Source organism: Scophthalmus maximus, chromosome 2 (genome assembly GCF_022379125.1).
Source record: "Scophthalmus maximus strain ysfricsl-2021 chromosome 2, ASM2237912v1, whole genome shotgun sequence".
NCBI classification, from domain to species: Eukaryota; Metazoa; Chordata; class Actinopteri; order Pleuronectiformes; family Scophthalmidae; genus Scophthalmus; species Scophthalmus maximus.
The window spans coordinates 5,205,520-5,226,167 of record NC_061516.1 but is presented as its reverse complement, the minus strand read 5'-3'; the positions used below and the strand labels follow the sequence as shown (position 1 = coordinate 5,226,167).

The 20,648-nt window shown below is 41.4% G+C and overlaps 1 protein-coding gene across 7 annotated transcripts in view; it reads left to right on the top strand.

The window, feature by feature from the left end:
* The first annotated feature begins 1,042 nt into the window (after positions 1-1,042).
* The window catches only part of mctp1b (multiple C2 domains, transmembrane 1b), a 34,194-nt gene continuing 14,588 nt past the window's right edge, over positions 1,043-20,648 (top strand). For 2 of the 7 annotated variants that reach the window (XM_035625224.2, XM_035625223.2), the window contains exons 1-6: positions 1,043-1,783; positions 15,810-15,930; positions 16,016-16,158; positions 16,261-16,340; positions 17,968-18,091; positions 18,888-18,932. In XM_035625224.2, the coding sequence (XP_035481117.2) occupies positions 1,265-1,783; positions 15,810-15,930; positions 16,016-16,158; positions 16,261-16,340; positions 17,968-18,091; positions 18,888-18,932 (1,032 nt within the window). In that variant the 5' untranslated portion in view covers positions 1,043-1,264. Of the gene's footprint in view, positions 1,784-15,477; positions 15,712-15,809; positions 15,931-16,015; positions 16,159-16,260; positions 16,341-17,967; positions 18,092-18,887; positions 18,933-20,648 lie in introns of those variants that run through there. The other 5 variants (XM_035625226.2, XM_035625225.2, XM_035625229.2 and 2 more) reach the window with 4 other exon arrangements.

The following is a 20,648-nucleotide window of genomic DNA, read 5'->3' as shown; positions in this document are numbered from 1 at the left end:
TGTTAAAAGTTGAAAATGTGCATTCACTCCTCTTCAATACAAGAGATAGGGGGATGTTGGGCTGCACATTCCTGCACAGTATTACACACCAGCACTCAACAGGTGGCAGAAGATGGAGTAAACATAACATGGAAATATTTGCATTTTCTCTCGACGCGGACAACAGTGACTTTAGGAGAATCTCAACGCTTATTGGCTTTCGCAACAATGCGTCGCGCGAATACTTTGCTCGATTTCAAGTATTTTTATTCGAGCGAGTGAAGTGAACGATGCGAAATTCGTGTCTACTCAAGTCTTTACATTGACTTTGGATGGCAGGTTTTAGTGGCATCTAGAGGTGTAGTTGCGCATTACAACCGACTGAGCACCGTTCGCCTCACCCGACTCTTCCAAGACCTATATAGTATAGTGATTATACAGTAATGAAAACATTTATTCATAATTAATGCTGCTTTTCCTTTGAAGGTTGCGGCCGGAACTGGGGCCGATCTCAGCTAAAATTGGGGCGAGATGTGGGGTACATCCTTGACAGGTCGCCGGGCCATCACAGGCCGGGGCCAACATAAAAAGCCATATCCTTCCTCACATTCATACCTATGGGTTATTGGCAAAATGTAAAACAAAAAAAAAAAAGAAAAGTAACAAAAAAAGGTTTGGAAACCTGACTGAAGATGAAACCAGTGATGTATGAAATGGAAGACATGCCAGCTCTCGAAAAGTGAAGCCAAAACTGATCGCCCCCTGGTGGCTGGCTGCCATATAAGCCCTCCCCCCTCCATGTTATTAGACACCAACTCAAAAATCATGCCAATTAATTTTTTTTGCCAGAGATGTTTTTCCTTTTTTTTTTTTTTTCATTTGATGTTGTTCTTATCACACCAATTACTGTTCAGGTGTTTGGTTTCAATCAGCCATTTGATGCTATAATAAAAGAGGGTAAGATCGATGTCATGATTGACAGCTGTGGGTCAGTAAAGTCAAATGTTGGCTCGCGGCTGCCGAAGAGCTTAAGTCCGCCCCTGCTGTCTTCCTCCTGTAGCTGCCTGATGGTGTGGTGCATATTTTCCGGAAAGGGGGTTGGACGACCCCGACTGCCAGCGGAGCAGCCAGAACATACGCACGGTGCTTGGGTTCCTGTTTTGATGCGCTCCTGTTGGTGTAATGCGGCTGAGCGGGGTCACGACAGATTGCGTAAGTTCTCTCGGTCGATCGCCGGCGTCCCCATCCGTGTGACGGCCCGCTCGCGCTCCGAGCCGCGGCGGGAATGGAGCGAGGCGACGGGGGCGAGGACGAGAGCGGCTCGTGCCAACAGAACACCATGTGGAAACAATTCCAAGCCAAAGCCAAGCCGCTGCTCAGCCCGAAGCCGGGCGCCAGGGAGCCCGAGGACAAGAAGGAGCGGGGCGCGTGGATGTTCAAGAAGATGAAGCGGAGGGAGGACGCCGCCCTGGACCGGGTGATCTCCTCCTCGCAGCCCGACCTGCTCTTCTCCCCGCGGGTGGATCGCGCAGACGCGAGCGACGCGCAGCTCCTCTGCGCCAAAGCGGCGGCGGCGGGCGGCCCCGGACTCGGGCGCGAGAGGATGCAGTCGTCCTCCAAGAGCAAGCCTCCCTGCCCGAGCAAACCCACAGTGGCCCGGCTGGTGCAGTCCCACCACAAGAGCTCCTCTCTGGGGTCCGCGTGCCTGGAGAAGCTGGCCGACCGGCCGGGCAGCGGCGGCGGCGGCGGCGGCGGCGCGCAGGGCGAGGAGGAAACGCAGATGGAGAGCAGGGATGCGCTGCCGGTGGGTCGAGTGCGGTGGTTTGTCCTTTTTAATTCTAAATGTGTGTCCCGTTCGATTGCTGCATCACATGGCCCGAGTGTGTGTATCCTCGGTGGAAACACACGTGAGCCATATTGTCTGAAAACGAATTACCCAAAACAAACCAGAGAGATGACAGGGTTGTTACAGGGACATCTGCATGTATTGCTATGTGATGATAACATAATGCCATAATGCAAGATACAGTTATTTTTGTAAAATGGTAATTATCTGTTAGTTGTTGGTTTTTAAAAAAAAATCTGAAATTGTGGCATGTGCAAGCATTTGTGCAGGCCTGCTAAATCAGTACAGATCTCCAGAGGCACGAGGCGATTTCTTGAAATGGATTGTTGAGTTTTATCGAACAATACGGGGTCCAAAGTTTTTTCAGTTCACATTGACATGAAACAGAGAACAGTGGCTTTTCCCACTAAGAGGCTGAAACTATAAAGATGATTGTGATTTGTGGTCAATAGATGACTGTGAAAGCCCATTTACTGTTTTTTAATGCATCACTGGTCCATCCACTGAGTGGGTTTGTGATTGAAGGCAAACAGTTTGAGTGAAAAAAAGAGAAAGAAGGATTTCGTGTTTTTCTCTCAGGTATAGTTTTAATAGTAAAGGTTTACTCCTCGCGTGTTTAGACTGGTAGGTCAAAGAAGCGTTTAACAGCTTATAGGCCAGGCCCTATTTGTTTGCTTTGCCTAATAACATAGTGTCCCGGTCAGCTTTACTGGGCCACACCAGCAACAGATCTGACCCAACCCAAGTTGTTGTTTATACAGCATACAAGCGAGAGAGAAATAAAACATACTAAAGACAGCTGGGACAACCCATGGGGGCGCGAGCAGGAGCCAGAGACGGTAAACTTGTCCTTACAAAAAAGGTGAAGCGATTATTGAACAGTTACTACTTCCAAAAATCCCAAAACTGTAATCGGAACGACTCCAGCTCTGATATTCACCCACTTCAGTGTAAACAGTTGAATGTTATTAAAAAAGCAGGTCAGTTGAAAAGTCCAAGAAACAAGATTTTAGTTCATGAATGGCTCTGACGGTAGTTGGAAGGAGGTTGGATGGAGGACACTCAGCTCACTCCCAGACACCTCCCTGATCAGTTCAGTTGATCCTCCAGTCTCTTGCAGGACTGTTCTACTAAACTAGTGTTAGTTCGGTGGAACTAATGAACTAGAAAATGTGTGTCCTGTATATGCACAGTTTATAAAAAGTAAAGTATGTACTGTGCGGCTGGCGAAGGACACTTACTGTATACGTGGGAGTTGGGGTCCCGTACATCTCAGCAGGAACAGAACGTGAGCTTGCAGGGTACGTAGTTGTAAAAAAAAAAAAGGAAAAGGGTCAATAGAAAGGACCATGTAACTGTAACATGCTCCTAGTTACACTGTGTTTTGCCCTACAGAAAAAAAGAAAGAAACTGTGACTAAACTAACAACTCACTAAAGTAAACAAGCTCAATGCTCATTTGGGGCAGAGCTACGCTCACGCCTTCCAGCACTACAAACTGTTCAGTCCCACAGAAAACAGCGGTTGTGCACCGTGGTGAGACTGCAGTCATCATTGTAACTGGGGGCTTATTCAACGGCAACGCTTTTTGTTTTCTGGAATCTTGACATCTCAAGGTGCATTGAGATGATTAGATGCGGAAAAAGACAGAATATAGCAGCAGCAGCAGCTAATTTGACATGGAACAGTAGGTTAACTCAGGTCAGGTGGCTCCGCACCTAAATAGAACAGAACTTTATGAACCTCATTAGTTATACCTGTGTTTACATATTTCATGTCAAAATAAGTGCTGTGAACAAATGTGGTGGCACAGATAATATTATAACAGTATGAGCTAACTCTGAATGGGATGTGCGTATGTAAATCCTGCACTCCCACGGGGTGCGGACTCAAAACCTGTTTAACAAATGCTGCTGTATTTTGGAGGGTGTTTTTTGAAAGGAATTGGTTGAGCTGTTTACAGCTGGAACCAACTACAACTGAATGTGGATGACGGGGCAACTCCAAGAGCACATGGCTAACTAATGACTGTAATGATGGCTGCATTCCACATACATGTACAGTGCCAGGGGGCCAGGTGTGCTGAGAGAGAGAACAATTTATCATTACTTGCAATTTATGTGTTTTTTACAAATAAGATGGACTGGAAGGTGTGTTGTGCTTGATGGCTCATTTGATCAAACCATCATTAATTATTAAAATGTATGTGGTGAGATTGGTCCATCCGCATGTGCTCTATAGCGGGCGACAGGTCGGAGATTTTTCAAGAAAACAATGTTTGATTGACCCTGAGAAAATGCATTAAGGTCTGAACGATCCTTGGCATGTACAGCTTCTACATTCACAGCATGTACTTATTTTTCACTTTGAGTTGTGACAGACAGCGGCCAACGCTACACTCTTATGGTGTGTTGTCAACCGACACGACGTGAAAATTTGCGCTGCGTCCGCAGAGCATTAGTAGAGAATTGGCCAGGAAGTATTATTGTTAATATGTGTAATATTTAGAAAGAACTTATTCACAGAAATGGAATATATTGTCCATAACTATGTTTATATATATGAATAATCCCCTGCAACAAATAACCAATGTTTTTTCGTCAACTTTGAATGAGTTAAATATAGTTACCTGAGGTGGACCTGACCTCCGTGTGAGTCTCCATTTGCTACGTCATGTTGAATACTATTGTTGCTCGAAACGGTCCAGAATACGTCGCATTCGCCTTGAATTTCCAGCGCTGCCGGGAAACTAGAATGAAATCAGCAGTGCGCCAACATAAAGTGTCCCATGTCGGGTGCTCAGGTGGCCGCGGTTTGCAACTTTACCACCAGATGCTTCCAGAAAAAATTACAAAAATTACACACTGGGGCTTTAAGATGATTTATTTCTAGTGCACAAGTCTGGTCATAAAAATGACTAGAGCCAAGATAATCAGTTGTTTGGTCATGCAACAGGGGTTAGCCACTGTATTTCCTTCAGCTTTTTTAGTCCTCAGTTAAAGGTGCCCAGCCAGCCAGGGGGTGTTACCAAATGCTTAATGGGAATTGAACCTTAAGTGAGAACTTCAACATTATGAAACTACAAATTGAAAGTTATCAAAATAGATTAATAAAATTAGCTGAGATAACATCTGCAACAACTTCAAACGATTTCCAAGTTCAATTTGTAACATTTAAACAAGACTGCTCAGTCTGTGTGAATCTCAAAACAGCAAATGATTCACTGGGGTTTGCCTTTCATTCAAAACATTTTTAATCTGTAAACATTGGTCCCTTGTCAGCCTCATCAGCTTATTCCCATTCAAAAATGTATATGACTTTTAAACATTTCTTTTTTGTGTGTGCAACATTTGCAACAATATTTTAGCTCAAGGGATGAAAAGTGCATAACATTTGCATTTACTTTCCCTGAACATATTGTCTATTCAGAAGACAGTAAAAAAGCCTTGAACCCTGAAACATTTGAAACTGTCAGCTACATCAGTTTGAGCATTTTTTATATAACACAATTAACCTTCACAATTCTTTCAAACTTATTTCACTGCATTTGTCTGTTTTATATGAACACATTCAACTTCGATACAATTTGCCATCACTCTGCCAGATGCACAGTAGATGTCCTAGAACAAATAAAAATAGAAATTGTGCAAATATTTGGGAAGGAGATGAGTCTGCTCGGTCTATTTTAGTGGCTGCAGTGAGCCCTTTTTGCACTGCACATCCTTTCAAATCTGGACTTCAAATTTGATATTGCTACTCTTAACTCTTGCTCAATGTTAAGCTGGGATCTGTCCGCTGCCAGAGATTTTAGACATAGTAAACACACCGGCCTTTCTTCATCTGCAACCGTATTCACGGCAAACCCAAGGGCTATATAGACTTCATCGTATTTCCTGCTTTTATTCAGTTTATGCCCCCCCCCCCCACGCCTCCTCCGTTTTTCTTTTCACTCCTATCACAAACTTCTCCATCTCTCCTCCTCCGTCAGCTCTGTACACCAGTGTTTCTGTGTAGGTCTACTTCTTCTACTGGGTTGAACAGGCAGCCTGTTGATTAGTTTGAGCACTGCTGCCACCTAGTGACTGGAGGCTTGTTTATCGTTCAAGCATGAATAAAGACACAAGTGTCGTGTCCGTCCGTCGTCGTCGTCCCCCCCCCCCCCCCCCATTTGAGAAGTACTGCTGTAGAGGCTTCAGTTACATTTCAAAGACGGTGTCAGGCGTTTTTCTTTTTTTCTTTTGGTTTGTGGTAGGAGGAGACAGGCGGAACCATGGTTTTCCTCTGGGACACCAGAAGCTGTGTGTCTCTACCTGCACTAACCTGCATGGATCACATGTCAGGCATTTTGGAGACAAGAGCTGCAAGATTTTGCATTTGCTCGTGAAATCTTTGTTACCCCTGCATTCAACTCCTTCTCTTCATACAAGTGTGCTTGTGAATAAACATGATTTGGGAATTCGACTTCATCCTTATCTTATTGATTAGTGTGAAATGCTGCTTGTCAGACCTGTATTCACGAGCATGCTGTGTGATTGGCTATTGAGGATATGCCACTTTTATTGACTTTCCACTGTGAAGAGTATCTGACTAAGGGAAAACAAACACCCCAAGTGCTTTATGGCTGATGGTCAATGCTTTTTTTGCTCAAGACAAATTGGGTGAGACTAGGAAACATTGTCAGAAACTATTTTTCTCTGTGTGTTAGGGTGTGCGCAGTCAGCTGAACAAGAGTGAGAAAATTGGCTGTCTCACACTGTTAGCTCATTTAGTATACATCCTTGTTAAAGAGTGTCAGCAGTATTACTTCAGGATATTTGTTCAGTCACTGCATGTCGAGTTTTACATATTAGTGTGAGCGATATTGACATACATACATTTCTGATGTCTTTTGTAAATAGTCATCCACTCCCTAAGGTATCATGGATTTAACCTGTTTTCATAACTGAAAACAAAACATCTACTAAGAGATCAGTATACACTATTAGCTATTGGTATTTTGTTTAATGAGTCTGGTCATAAGGGTAGTAGTGTTTTCCTCCATGTTTAATTCCCATTTCAATTTCATCTCAATAACCTCAATGTTACTTAACAGAGAGACGTGACGCAGGACTTTGCTGGATAGTGTAAGGATCATATGTCATGTTTTGGCCATTTCAACCTTGTTTCTTTAAATCGTGTTTTATCCTTCATCTTGGCAATGGCGAGTGGGTCTAAACACTACAATACCCGTGAGCCTCAGCTGCCGTTGAGACGAGGACAGTTAGAGGTGAGAATCAGAGCAATAGCATGTTCAAAATGTTTTATAAATGCAGTTAATGGCAAGAAGTGATGCCAGAGCTGCTTACTTAACCCATCTTGTTTCCGGGACTACACAATCAGCCAGTCAGACATCATTTTAATTTGACACTTTTCTCTCAGAACCAAGAACACTCCAAAGACTATAAAGTCAAGGTGTTTTATGGGAAACACTGTGGGGAAACAGCTACCCTGGCTCCGCCCAAAGCTAACACTTGCACTTTTGAAATTCATAAAACTTTTTTCACACAAGCTCGGGAAAACACCTGGAAAATTGGGTCCAGGTGTTTTCCGGACATTGCCTTTCATATATGACGAATGCAGCAAGAGATTGTCCATGAGATTCATGGACTTTTCATATTATTTGTTTTGTTTTTAAGTTTTGGAAAATATCTTGAGCAACATTTGCCGACATTTTGTCTTCAATTTTAAATTTAAATTAGGTTATGTTTCTTAGAACGCTAGTCTGGTCTTAAATCTGTCAGTGACCTAAAAGACGCTGTCCTCTCCTCCCAGCTTACCCTTTAGCACAGCCCGTCAGTCAGGCTTGCTCCGCTAGGATTAAAGTCAAGCCAACCGGCACAGTTCCTCCTCTTCCCCCCTCCTACTCACCTGTTCTTCCTTCTTTCATTCAGCTTTAACACCGACAGTACCACACCTTGCTCCTTCTCTGCTGCGTCTGCTTCCTTTGGATCATACTTTCTGAGGTTACAGAAGATTTTTTTTCGCAGTTAATCTGGAATTGCTGTATAAATCCTCCATGTCTCTTCTTTTGTTATTTTCCCCACATAGTTGCTTTATTTAAAAATAAGGCACCTTACACCTCCTCTCCCTGACTGTATTAACCCTGCTGCGCCCTGCTCGACCCTGGATCTCTTTGTGAGTGAGGGCCCGGTGGCAGAGTCCCGTCTTGCGATTCGAGGGTTACTTCATCGTGGGTCTTGCAATGACTCCTTTTCCCTCGCCTCCACATGTGGACGACTCCTGTTGGTGAGCTCACCATCACCATCACCCTATGTTTCATTTCTGTACTTGTTATATACAAAGAGAAGTGAGGAATTCTAAATGCTTTCTGTTACTAGCAAGTATTTTTGATTTCAAACTTCTGAGGTCAATATTTTGTCTTTTTTATATATTTGCTTTTTTACAGTTAAGTAATTTCTGTTACCATGACCACTAGAAAATGACTGATTATAGTACTATTACAACTTATTAAGTACCTCAGGTTATTATTATAATGTTGTACACGTGACATCATCTGAAACTAAACAAAGTAACAGGATTCACAGAAAAAAACTGGTTTGGTTGTTTAAATGTATTTTCACATGTACGTTGTTTGGTTTTAAGGAGAAGCAGAATCTTCACAGGTTAAAACAATTGACAGTTGGGGCATCAAGAATTTTTTTTGTTGTTGTTGTTTGGTCAGTTAAACATTGTGAACGTCGTGTATTTGATCAATTGTCCAAAACTCAAAGACATTCACTTATTTCGGTATAGGACAGGGAAAAAGTGATGAATCGTTACTGGAGAAACCAAAATCATAAAATATTTGGTCTTTAAAAAAAATTTTTTTTTGCTTATGCTACATAGCTAACATTAGTGTTACTTCGCAATCTAGCAGAAACAATGTGTTTTCACAGTCAAACTTCAATCGTTTACCCACCTACAACTGGAAAGCAACGTCAGTATTAACTATTGCTTTTCTGATTTCTGTTAATTCCTTTCTTTGCTGCTGAATATGGTTTGTGCCTGTGGCTGGTGGTGGTGGTGATAATGGTCACTTGCCAAGAGCTTTTGCTGTGTTTACAAGACAAGAGGTTAGAATACACCCTGTGGGAAGCTCTACTTCTTCATCCTCTCATGTTGGGCAGAAAGGACGCTACAGTGGGTAAGGGGCAGGACGGGTTAGCATGTCTTTGACATCACGTCAAAACTGTCATTTATTTGGATTCTGTTGATCGTTTTAGGTCATGTTTGAATCTTTAAACTCTATTGCACCTTTATAAATAACCAAACAATCCATTGGTTATTTATATTGGATATGTGACACGCCTGTCATATAAAAAAACCGTTCAGTATATTATAATAAGGTTTTAGGACAAGGACATGTTACGTTGGAGTTTTCTACAGTAGATAGATTTGTTGGTTCATCCCCCTCCAGAATTCCAGAGGCTTCTGAGAAATGCTTTAAGTGTGTTGTCTAGTGTGTTTACTGATAAAGTGTCTGCTCCTTCGTGACTGTCGAAGACAACAACAAAAAAGTGCAAATTAGTGGAAACAGTCTTTGTGCGCCGTTTGTCTGCTTAAACATCACACCTCTGAGTGGCTGTTTCCCATGTCAACAGCAAACAGATGTTTTAGGGCCTTCTGTGGTGAGCTACTGACTGGTGCATTACGTGCGGTACAGTCTACAACTGTAGTTAAAAAACCTTTCCTTCTCCCGATTTTCAACAGCCACACATAACGTTAACTTTTAACCGGGAGAGATTGAAGACATTTGTCCCTTTACATTCAGCATTACATTCAACATTCAGCATTGGGGTTGACGTATCTTGATGTTGAATTTCCATCCCACTAAGAAAGGGAAAGCAGACGAACAGTAGTTCCTCCCCCTTTGATTTTGTAGTGTATAAGTGTAGAGCGGAGGCATTAACAATAGACAAGAGAAGAAAATTTTTGAGGAAACAAGACAGAATAAATACACAATTTAAGTTATATATGTTACAAGTGTTAAAAGACATGACAGAAATATCCATCACACTGATCAAAAGATCCTTCCTTCATACTAGGGTGACAGCGGTTTCACATTTTACCGTGACTATAACTTTAAATACCCCAAAATGAGTGGGTTGGGGTGGTCCTTGAGGACTCAATACGGACTCAAAGTTGTGACCAAAGGAGCAAACACATCAATCACGTTCACCCATATTTCAACAGTGGAAGCTTAGTTTGCTGAATTTAGCATTGACTTCCACTATATGTTACTTCAATGACTGCTGAGTCATTCTGTAGCATCTGCACACTCAGTGCTGTATTCAGTATTCTTTGTAGAATGGGGGAGATCGAGCTATTGCTAACAAATCACCAGTCTTACCCTTAAACGCTGGCAATAAACAACCATTAGCAGGTTTTTTTTATGACAAATCAGAATTTCCTTTCAGCCTTACCGATACAGTGCACAAGGCAGCAACACATTTACAACAGAGGAAAGAGGGAGATCAGTTTGCAGCACCACACTTTCGCGTGAATCTGTGTTTGAAGTCTTGGATGTACAACGGGCTCCAGTCCACTGGCTGGTTGTTAGTTCTGCACAGACTGAAATGTACTGAAAACCTTTTATTGCAATGGCACAGTCTTTCCTCAGCTGCAACCCGTGGTTTATTCACCTCAAGTGTTTCAGTGGTACCTTCTTACTCTTTGTACTCGTATAGACTCTCTGCGAGTGTTGAGATAGAAGGGGAAGCTCACACTGTCACACATGTGTAGGTGATCGCAACTCATGTTAATTCAGTGCAGTTCATTTGTAGACATTTTGAAGAGAATGTGTTAAATTGTACTTTTCTGAAAATGGATTTTACAGTTATTCTCGCTTGGAATGAGCCTGTTGGGAGCTCACCGGCTTTTATTTACTGTATTGATCACTGCTGTCAGTATTGGCAGCAGTATTGATGTTAATGGGCCCCAGAGGTTTGACCATCATGTTATGGAGGTCTCTGCTTGCTGACATGAAGGAGATAAATGTTACTCCCAGCGCCTCTTAGAGCTTTCATTGACTTTATTTCAAGCCTCCCTCTCCAGCGTCTGTCATTTTCACTAGGTTCTAGGTAAGAAACAGAGAGGTAGTTTGTTATTTAGAGCTATAAGGATCCTTGCACAGATCTGCCAGGCACAGGCCCGAAGGTCAAAGGGATAAGGGGGCCTGGTCCAGAGCCCTTTTATGATGTGACATATCTGTGGGAGGGTCAACTAAACAACCAGAAAGAGACACAAAATAACCACAAAGATTTCCAAAATGACTACAGAAAGATACAAAATGACAAAAGAGTCTAGTAAAATGGTCAATGGGCTTAAATTATACAGGGCTCAAGACTGCGACCAAATGGTCGCATATTGCCGCCATTATTTGAGACAGTGCAAGTATATTTTTTTACTACTAAAAACTACTCGCATGTTTAAAATGTTGAAAAACGAGGAAGCCAGTTTGACAGTGTAGGACAATGTGAGTGAGAGGGGGAGTGTTTAGTCAACTGGGGGGGTCATGTCATATACACTCGTCATTGCGTCTAACGCAGGTGTAACCCGCCTCAGCTCTGGTTTACTTCAGCAGACACTGAGTGCTACAGAAATATATATATGTATATATATAGGTTGCTTTTTGTTGCTTTAATTCCTTCAAACCTCAACAATGGCAAAAATGAACCATTGACGTTTTTTTCCACTTTCACTTAAAATGTGACATTGTGAACTTAAAATAAAACATCACATTTGGTTGTTGCGTTTTAACTATTCTGTTGTTGTTTTTTGTCACACTAGTGATGTGACGTCAGGGAAAGACTACTTCAGTCTACACTGGAATATTCTAACAACTAGGAGGGACTGATTGTCAGCAAATTTGGCTCAGATATTAATGTTTTCCAGAAGATAAATCCTTATAACTTTGGTGATTTGATGATTTTTCCTCTAGCACCACCCTGTTGACATTTGTAGTTAGTCTGTTATACAGCAGGAATCACAGTGTCACATAATCGCTGATAAGTTAAAGCACAGAATGTTTTTAAAGATGTTAAATCTCTGCTTTTTATCAGGACCAGATTGGAGGTGTGTTTACTTGTATCCTGGAAAAGATTAGTCCTTTTACTAAACACCAGAATATATCAGAATAATCAGCAGCTATTTGGACAATTCAAATTGTGTTGAGGAAAATAAACCTTGTCCTGTTTACTAATGCAATGGGACAATTTGGTCATAATGTGCATGAAATGAAACCGTTTTGGTTGTAAAAATAATTGGGGTTTTAATGTGATACTTATTCATCCAAATCAACCAACCAACAATCAGTCAGATTTTTACAGCAATTTTCATACACAAAGGTCCCATCCACGCACAACAAAACCAAGAGGAAGTGAGGAAACGCTATCCTGAATCACATAGGTTTGCAATGAGAAAACACCAAGGGCAGGGGAACAAATATGAAAACAGAAGGAAAATGAGAAAAAGGACAAAATACGAAAAGACAGATGTTCTAAATGAAACCAGAAATAAAAAGGAGGGAATGAAGAAGAGAATGATCAAGAAAATACAATGCCTTTCAATCTAAGATTTATGAATAAATTTCATTAAAATCAAAAGTATTTGAAACCCACACTAAAAAAGGTAGGTCTTGTAGGTTTACTTTTATCAATTAAATTGTGGAGAGACTCCAGGCGCTGATTAGCTAGAGAGAGGAGATATGACTCTGGATTGGTTGGAACTATGGGAATTCATCCGACTCATGGTTGTTGAGAGGTGCTTCTGAATGGAAATGATGATTTCATTGTTGCCTGAATCCTGATAGACAAAAGACTAAATCCTAGGTTGCATACGCACAACTCAATGTAGACAGAAATACATGCACAGTCCTGAAATAGGTGTGCAGCTGATGGGATTGTATGTGATCTGATGCTATTCCCTGCTTGGTGCTACGCTTCCTGATTTGCTGCCACGAGACAGCTAATCCTGGATACTCTGTGACTCAGCTTTTGACGGCTACACAAGTGTTTCCCCCTTTCATTCCCCGCCAAGTTGATTGGATGTAAGTTTGAGTTAAGACGCGTCGGTGCTGTGCCACTAGCGACAAGACATTTATTTTTAGCTCTAAATGTGAAAAACAGATGAGCAAGAACAATTAAATAACCTGCGGCACTTCCAAGGCGTTATCATTCTGCATTTTGTGTAGAGTAAATGCTCTCACATACAGCTGCTGTTGGTGACAGATAATAAAGCACAAATGGACGCCAGGACAGATATAAGTTAATAAAGTAAGAAAGAAGCATTACACAAATGTGTGTAATGACTGCTGAGTCACTTGTACTGATAAACCCAAAGAGAATTATCATCAACTCTGCCACTCCTCCCAGCTCTAAGGACATTTGCCTCTTTTGGTGCATTGTTTTTATATTTCCACCCTTATCTCTGTCCACTACAGCGGATTGACAGAGTCCCAGAGCAGCTGGTGAACACAGTGGAGGATTTAGCTTCAACAGAACCAGATATTTTCCTTAGCAGGTGGTGGAGACCAAAAAACAGAGATAAAAGAGAAGGACTACTGGATTCAAAAAGGATGATTATGTTGTGCGCCGGATGATTACATTAATTGAAACAGCTTCAGAAGGTGACATGACAGTGTTTTCAGCCATGTAACATTGACCTGGTACACCTCATCCTCTTTTCGTATTCCTCTAACCTGTTCCCATCTGACTTGGACTTACCCCACTTGCTACATATTATTTGATCAGCCCTCCTCCCACAATACAACCTCCACACAGTCAGTCAGACACATGCAGCCTCCTCATGTTTCACAGGATGTCTCACTTTTTTTATTAAAGTGTTAGCAAATACTGTCCAGTGGAATTTCCGGAGCTTGTAAAATGCAAGAGACTTGGCACACCTCAAAAACTTCAGGAAACAAGAGTGTTTCATAACGTGTGTAATTCTGTGGGTAATGCTATGTGTGCTCACACACCAGCCATGGGCTAAAATTCATTAGGTGAGTTTGACATGGAAATGTCAGATGAAATATAATCTTGTTTTTTTCAGCTACTGATGGAAGCGAGAGGAAGAAAACACAGTCGGCCTTCAAACTTGATTTTTGCTCAGACAACAGAAAGACATTCTGCTTCCAGGGTTATTATTTGTGCATTTCTTCGAAAAAGTTTAAGAAGATTCTGGAAGCATTGTTAATATGAAAGAGATACTTCACACTTTTTTGAGCTGCAAACAAAATGACAAGACTGTACTGTGATGAAACATATTAATGATTTTAGTATCCCATTTCTTACCACATTTATACAAAATCTCCATTCCATGGGTTAAACATGGCTGATAACGCCACCTAGTGTTTCAGAACTTACCAACTTACCAATGCTGACATATAGTCAATCGTTTGGACCTCTCTCTGTCATGAAATGTATATTAAAATGACTGCCCTTTAATCAAATGTGAGTGAGTTGATTATCAGACTGGGGAAATGTTTTTTATAGACAAACTGTAGTCTGCTCTTATGCCAGCAATGTAGCTTGACCTTTGGCACCTCCAGCTCTCTGTGTTGTCAGTGAATTGATCCGCAGGCTGTTTTGATTATCAAATCAATCCCAAATCATCTGATCTGTAATACACACAGTCAGTCAGCTGAGACTGTTCACATCTCAGAGCCATATAGTGCACTCCTAATGTATCATCACAATATAGACGTATTGATCAGAGCATCTCAGTAGGTGGATGAGTGTTGACAGGATGTTACATCCCCAGCAGAGTAGTTCTCTTACGTGATGTATGGTGAGACCAGTGTTTGATTAACACTGTTGTTTACGTACGTGCTGGAAAGGCACTGTCAAACATCTTCATCATTATTCATGTTGTCAATCAGATTTACCTTTTTTCTCATTCCTGAACCACTACATCAAAATTACAAGGTGTAATGTGAAATCTGTCGCTTACAGTGTAGTTGTGAACCCTATTGAGCTAATAAAAATCTGAATGAGATAGATTTCATTGCCCTTTAGTATCTCTCTGCAGTTGTGTTGCATCTCTTTGTTGCTGTCTTGTGTCTCTGTGAAGATGTTTTTTGTTTTTGTTTCTTTAAGTTGTTTTACATGTCTGTAAATTAGACATAAAACATTTCTCTAAAATCTTCTTGCACCACCCTGACAGCTTTTTTTTGGCAGTTTGACATCTCCTCATTTTGACTTTCCAACTAGAATTGATAACAGTCAGAAGTCTGTGCCTGTTTGGCCCCATCAGTAATCCATCTGAATGTGTGTTCATGGTTTAAGTTATAAACGTGACAGAAATAACACAATTTCATGAATGCCTCCATGATGTTCGTGAGATAGATACCAGAGTGGAACGAAACAAAACTATCTACTTTAAAGGTTCTTTTTTTAAAATTCAACCTCTTTTGCATCTGTGACATGTATGTGTGTTACATCATATTATAGGCCTGCCTGCAGTGTGTCCTTTATGTCTGTTAATAATAATAATAATAATATATTTAATTTTTTTTTTCTTTTCATGAACCCAAAGCGCTGGTACAAAAGCACAATCTCTCAACAGAGAGATTGTGCATTGCCACAGCAGAAATGTTGCTGTTGCAGCAGTGAAGGTGAGGGTTTTACAGAGGAAAAAATATCAGCTTACCAATGCTGTGGTCGGATGGGAGGAAGCTACTCTCATGTAATTTCCTGTCAGTTTTTACCCCTGGGACAATTTACCGAGCTGAATTAGACACTTCAGTCAGTGTGTGCTGTTTGCAAGCGTGGATGGCAATACAACTGAGGTAGTGAGGGCTCTGCTTCAGAAGGCTTTATGCGACTTTCATTTTCCTGAAAAATGTTGGTGAGTTCACTTTGTGGCCTCTTTGTTCTGTGTGTTGAAGTCCCTGGTTTCAGGCTGTGCTGTTTGTGATTAACGCATTCCTTTAAAAAAAAAAATAGGGTATGGCTGCTTCAAGCTCCTCAGGGGCCAACCCTGAGCGATCTGCCCCCAGCTCAGGGATGTACAAGCTGGAGATTGAACTCAAGAGGGGCCACAATCTGGCCGTACGGGACAGAGGAGGTAGGGTTATGCCCTGGCTATAGATGACTTTTCATTTCTATCTTGCTTTAATGGATCCATCACAGCTTGTTTTTTGTCATTTTAGGCAGCAGTGATCCATATGTCAAGATCAGACTGGCTAATAAGGATGTGTTTAGAAGCAAAACCATCCACAAAAACCTCAACCCTGTGTGGGATGAGAAGACGACTGTAATAATGGATAGTCTGAGTGAACCTTTGAATATCAAGGTAAAGGCTTGGACACACACACACAGCAAAAAAAAGCTTTTCCATTTGCTTTTATTAATGAGCATAAGAGTCAGTGGAGATGCTTTTGTTGCTCCTCTGTAGGTATTTGACTATGACTTCGGCTTACAAGACGACTTCATGGGTTCTGCTTACCTCTACCTGGAGTCTCTGGAGCAGCACAGGTACAGTATGTTACCCTCATGACATTAATGCTACCATTGGGTATCATTTTTTGGTCCCTTCCCAGATGGGTTTCCCTTTTGCGCTAATCAAATTACGCAATTCAGCTGCTGGATTGTTTGAGGGGAGTACCGGCAGAATTTATTAACTAGTGCTAACTGGTAGGTGTGGGCAAAAAATTGATTCATGTAAAAATTGCGATTTTTTATCTTCCAAGATTTTAATTGATTCATAACTTGCCACGTCTCACCGTGCGCACTTCGCAACTTCCGTGGAACACCGTTGCAGCAAGCCACTGGCTAGTCAGTCACTGCTAACGCTAGCGCTTAGTTTGACTCTTTAAAATGCCAAATGGAGCAGCAAGAAAACTAGCCAGCCCCTTCGTCATTGAAGGCAAGTGTTTGGGCACACTTTGGATTTTACAACCGGAGCTGGACATGAATCATTCAATATGCAAGGTTTGCAAAATGAAAGTCAAGTACCTTGACAACACTACGAACGGCCGGGCTCACATCATACGCCATCACCCGGAGTTGAGGAGCGGCGGGGATCAACACCAGCAGCCAACTAACCCACACTGCACTACTTTAGCAAACTTATAGCCAACTCTGAACGGGCAAAAGAAAAGAATCCCTAATCCATTGCCTGTTTCATCTCAAAGGACACGCGTCCCTTCCGCATAGTCGAGAATGAAGGGATTAGATTTATAATCCAGACAATGGAGCCGAAGTATGCCATACCGTCGCCTAAGTTTTTTTCTGGGAATGCGGTGCCTCAGCTTTACGAAGAGACAAAAACAAAAGTGGCGGAGGCCTTGACTAAAGCCACCAAGGTAGCTATTACCTGTGATATATGGACATCAAGAGCAACCTAGTCCTTCGTCACATTTACCGCTCACTACATCACAGATGCCTGGCAGCTTGAGTCTGGTGTTGAGCAAACCAGAATTATGTATGAAAGCCACACTAGCACGTAAATGGTGGTGTGGCTATCACAAGATGTTTCACTCTGAAGCCGATGAATGGAAGTTATCGATGGCGGATTTGAAGATTGTTACAAATAACTGCTGCACAGCTGGATAAATTGACCCCAAGAATCGGAATCGAATCGAATTGTGAGACACCCAAAGATTCCCAGCCCTATTAACTGGGTTTCTGGTAAATTAGAACTGATAGCTGGAATTCATGTTACAGATATTTTCTTAACTTACCTGATCGTGCCCGTTTCTCTGGCTTTTCCCCTTAATCTTCTGTCTCTATAAAGTACAGACGTTGAATCGAACAGCTCTGCATGTCCGCAGATTGTAACAGTAAAAGTTGTCCTCCGTGAATTTTTCATCCATCCATTTGCAGCTATTCACATCTTTGCATTAATTTTGTTTGTAACTTTGCCCTGGGAAAAAAATGCTCATGCTCTAGCACACACACAGACAAGCTTTTGTCTCAAGCTTTTATGCTAAGCTAAAGTTTCTGCCTCTTGTCTGTAACTCCATACTTAACTTACTGACACCAGAGTGCTCTTGAGCTTCTCTCAAACAAGAAAGTCAATGAGCAAAGTTCCTAAATTGTCAAACATTGTATTTAATATGGTAGAGTAGAGTTGATTGTGATTCATACCTGTGTGCTACAGGACGATACCTGTAACTCTAGTGCTGAAGGACCCGCAGTACCCTTGTGAGGACCTGGGCTCCCTGGAACTCGCCGTCACCCTGACGCCTAAAGACAGTCCCATAGAGGAGCGACGAGACTCAACGGTACGTAGACGGGGGATTATATCCCCCTGCCAACCTCTCGCTTTCTTTCTTTTGTGATTGTTTTGGTTGCACTCTGGTGAACTGTAGTTCTGTGGCTGTTCTAACTTGAAATACCGAAAGACTGTATATTGAAATGGACGTAGTCACCAGGTCCGGAAAATTAAGCCAATACGGAAGTCCCTGAAACCTGTATTCTCTGGAATCACCAGGAGATGGCGACTTACTGGTTACAAAGTCAGTTTCTATAGCCTGGGACGCAGGCATCTATCCAAGTCTATCCAATTGTGGCCAGAGGCATTTTGGTCTGCGTCCATTGGTAACACCTGTTGGAAATCGAAAATGAACGGAGAGGTCCCAGACTTCTCACTTGATTTATAACTAATCCAAATATGGTTACTTCTGGTTTCAAAAAACAAGATGGCGCTGGGCAAAATGCTAAACAAGAAGTTTTTAATAACAGCAGTTCACAAACCCATTGGTGACGTCACAGTGTGTATTGGCACTTGGGAATACCACATACTGCAAAAATGCTGTAATCACTTCAATCATCTACAGTACACCATAAACTGCATTTTGAGGCTACATGGAACACATTAAGTTTCAAATGTAAAATCTTCATTTGAAAAGTAACTAGTAAATCACTAAGAGTGTACTGCTACTAGTTTCGGAGTGGAACTATAATTAGTATATTACTTGAGAAAATGTACTTGTGTAGGTGTGTAAGAAAAGGCACTATTGTTTTGTTTACTATTGAATTTTTTTCAGGCAGTGATAATGATCTTTCTGTTTCCTGCAGCAGAAGGAGGTAAAGATGTATCTGTGGAAGCCGTATGTGAACAAAGTGAGTGTAGTTATGATTAGGATCTTAGTGACTTCCTATAGCTGCGCCCTGACTGACCCCTTCCTCCTTTACCTCTTAGCCAAGTGAGGAGCTTTTTCCTCAGAGAGCAAATTAGTTTATGCCATCTAATGGTCAGAGTCTCATTTATCAGGCCATCATTTGCTGTAGTTTATCTTTATAGCCTCTAATCCAATTTTTAATTTGAGTTAGTTTGCTGGTTTTCATATAGCTTTAGGTTTCATCTTTCCCCAGCAGCTCTTAAAGGGAAGACAAACATAACACTGTTGTATACATTTTCCTCTCACCACTGATCTCAATGTGGCCCTCTGTAACAGGTCGTAACGTCTTTACGTCTTTACTGCCGCTGCTCCAGAGCACTGATTAACAGTTTACTCAAAATGTATCAACACTGAACTTAACACGTGTCCAAATTCAGCACCGCACTTTCTTGGTCCCCACACAACACATATGACAAGTGTGAGACTGATAGGATGAACGGCTCTCAAGATATGACAGACAGACACACACACACACACAGAGACAGACAGATTTCTTGACTTATTAGCAGCATGAACAACGTGTCAAGCTGTGGAGAGTATAGCCTCTCTGCTGCCCTTATATATAAATTATATGTCTGAAAATGAACTTCATTTCTTTGAAGAAGAGGAAGACTGAGGTAATTAATCCAGACATTACACAAGTAAAGGTGTTTCGTGTGAAATGTTTTTTATGAATTTCACCACTTGATACAACCTTGATTTCAAGCCTCATTTAAATCCTTTGAATAGAGAAAACATTTTGACTAAAGGTTGACTAAAATGTAATGACTTTTCGTAGATTAAAACATTTTCAGTTGTCCTCGACTACAACTATGAAGAATAAACATGACTAAAATGTGACTAAAACTAATAAGCCTTTTCGTCTAAATTCTTCGTCTTCAAATTTTTTTTGTGTGTTTGTTTTTTGAAACCTGCACAAAGAAGTGGAGGAAGTGACGTCAGCTGAACGGAGAGATCAGATCTCAATGTGTACACTGGAGACACATAATACCAGCCGCAAATGTGATCAAGTTAAAATCATATCTAGATACAGCTTGAATACAGGAGTCCTTCTTATTATAAATATGCAGTCTAGATTTCATATTTTTACTTAGGTCACTTTGTTACAAACACTATGTCTTTCATTAGTATCAGAGTAAGATGGTTTCCTAGGCCTAGGCCTGTCACGATAACTACTTTTTGTTGCACGATATATTGTCTCAGAAATGATCGCGATAAACAATATTATTTTTTGATACTGAATCATGTGATCTCGTAGTATATTTTGGACCTACACGACTTGTGTTGCTGCTGAGAGAAATGTTATCCAAAGTTTAGACTTCTCCTTTAGGTCTCAGACAAAAGAAGCAATTTGAAGACATTAAGAAATCCATATTTCTGACATTTTATAGACCAAACCAGTAATTGAATAATCATATGACAAGAACAGATCAGAGGACAGAAGCAGCAAGACTTGCTGGACTGTTGTTGACATTCATTCTTATGTCAACAAACACGCATGTGGACACAACGGCTGTTATTGAGGTCAATAAAAATGATTGAGTTCATATTTATGAATCGTACGATAAGTGGACTGCCGCAACCGTGTTTTTAATCACCGCAAGTTGGAGGATGATTGCTCTGATGAGGCCACTGCTATAAGCAGGCACAGAAAACA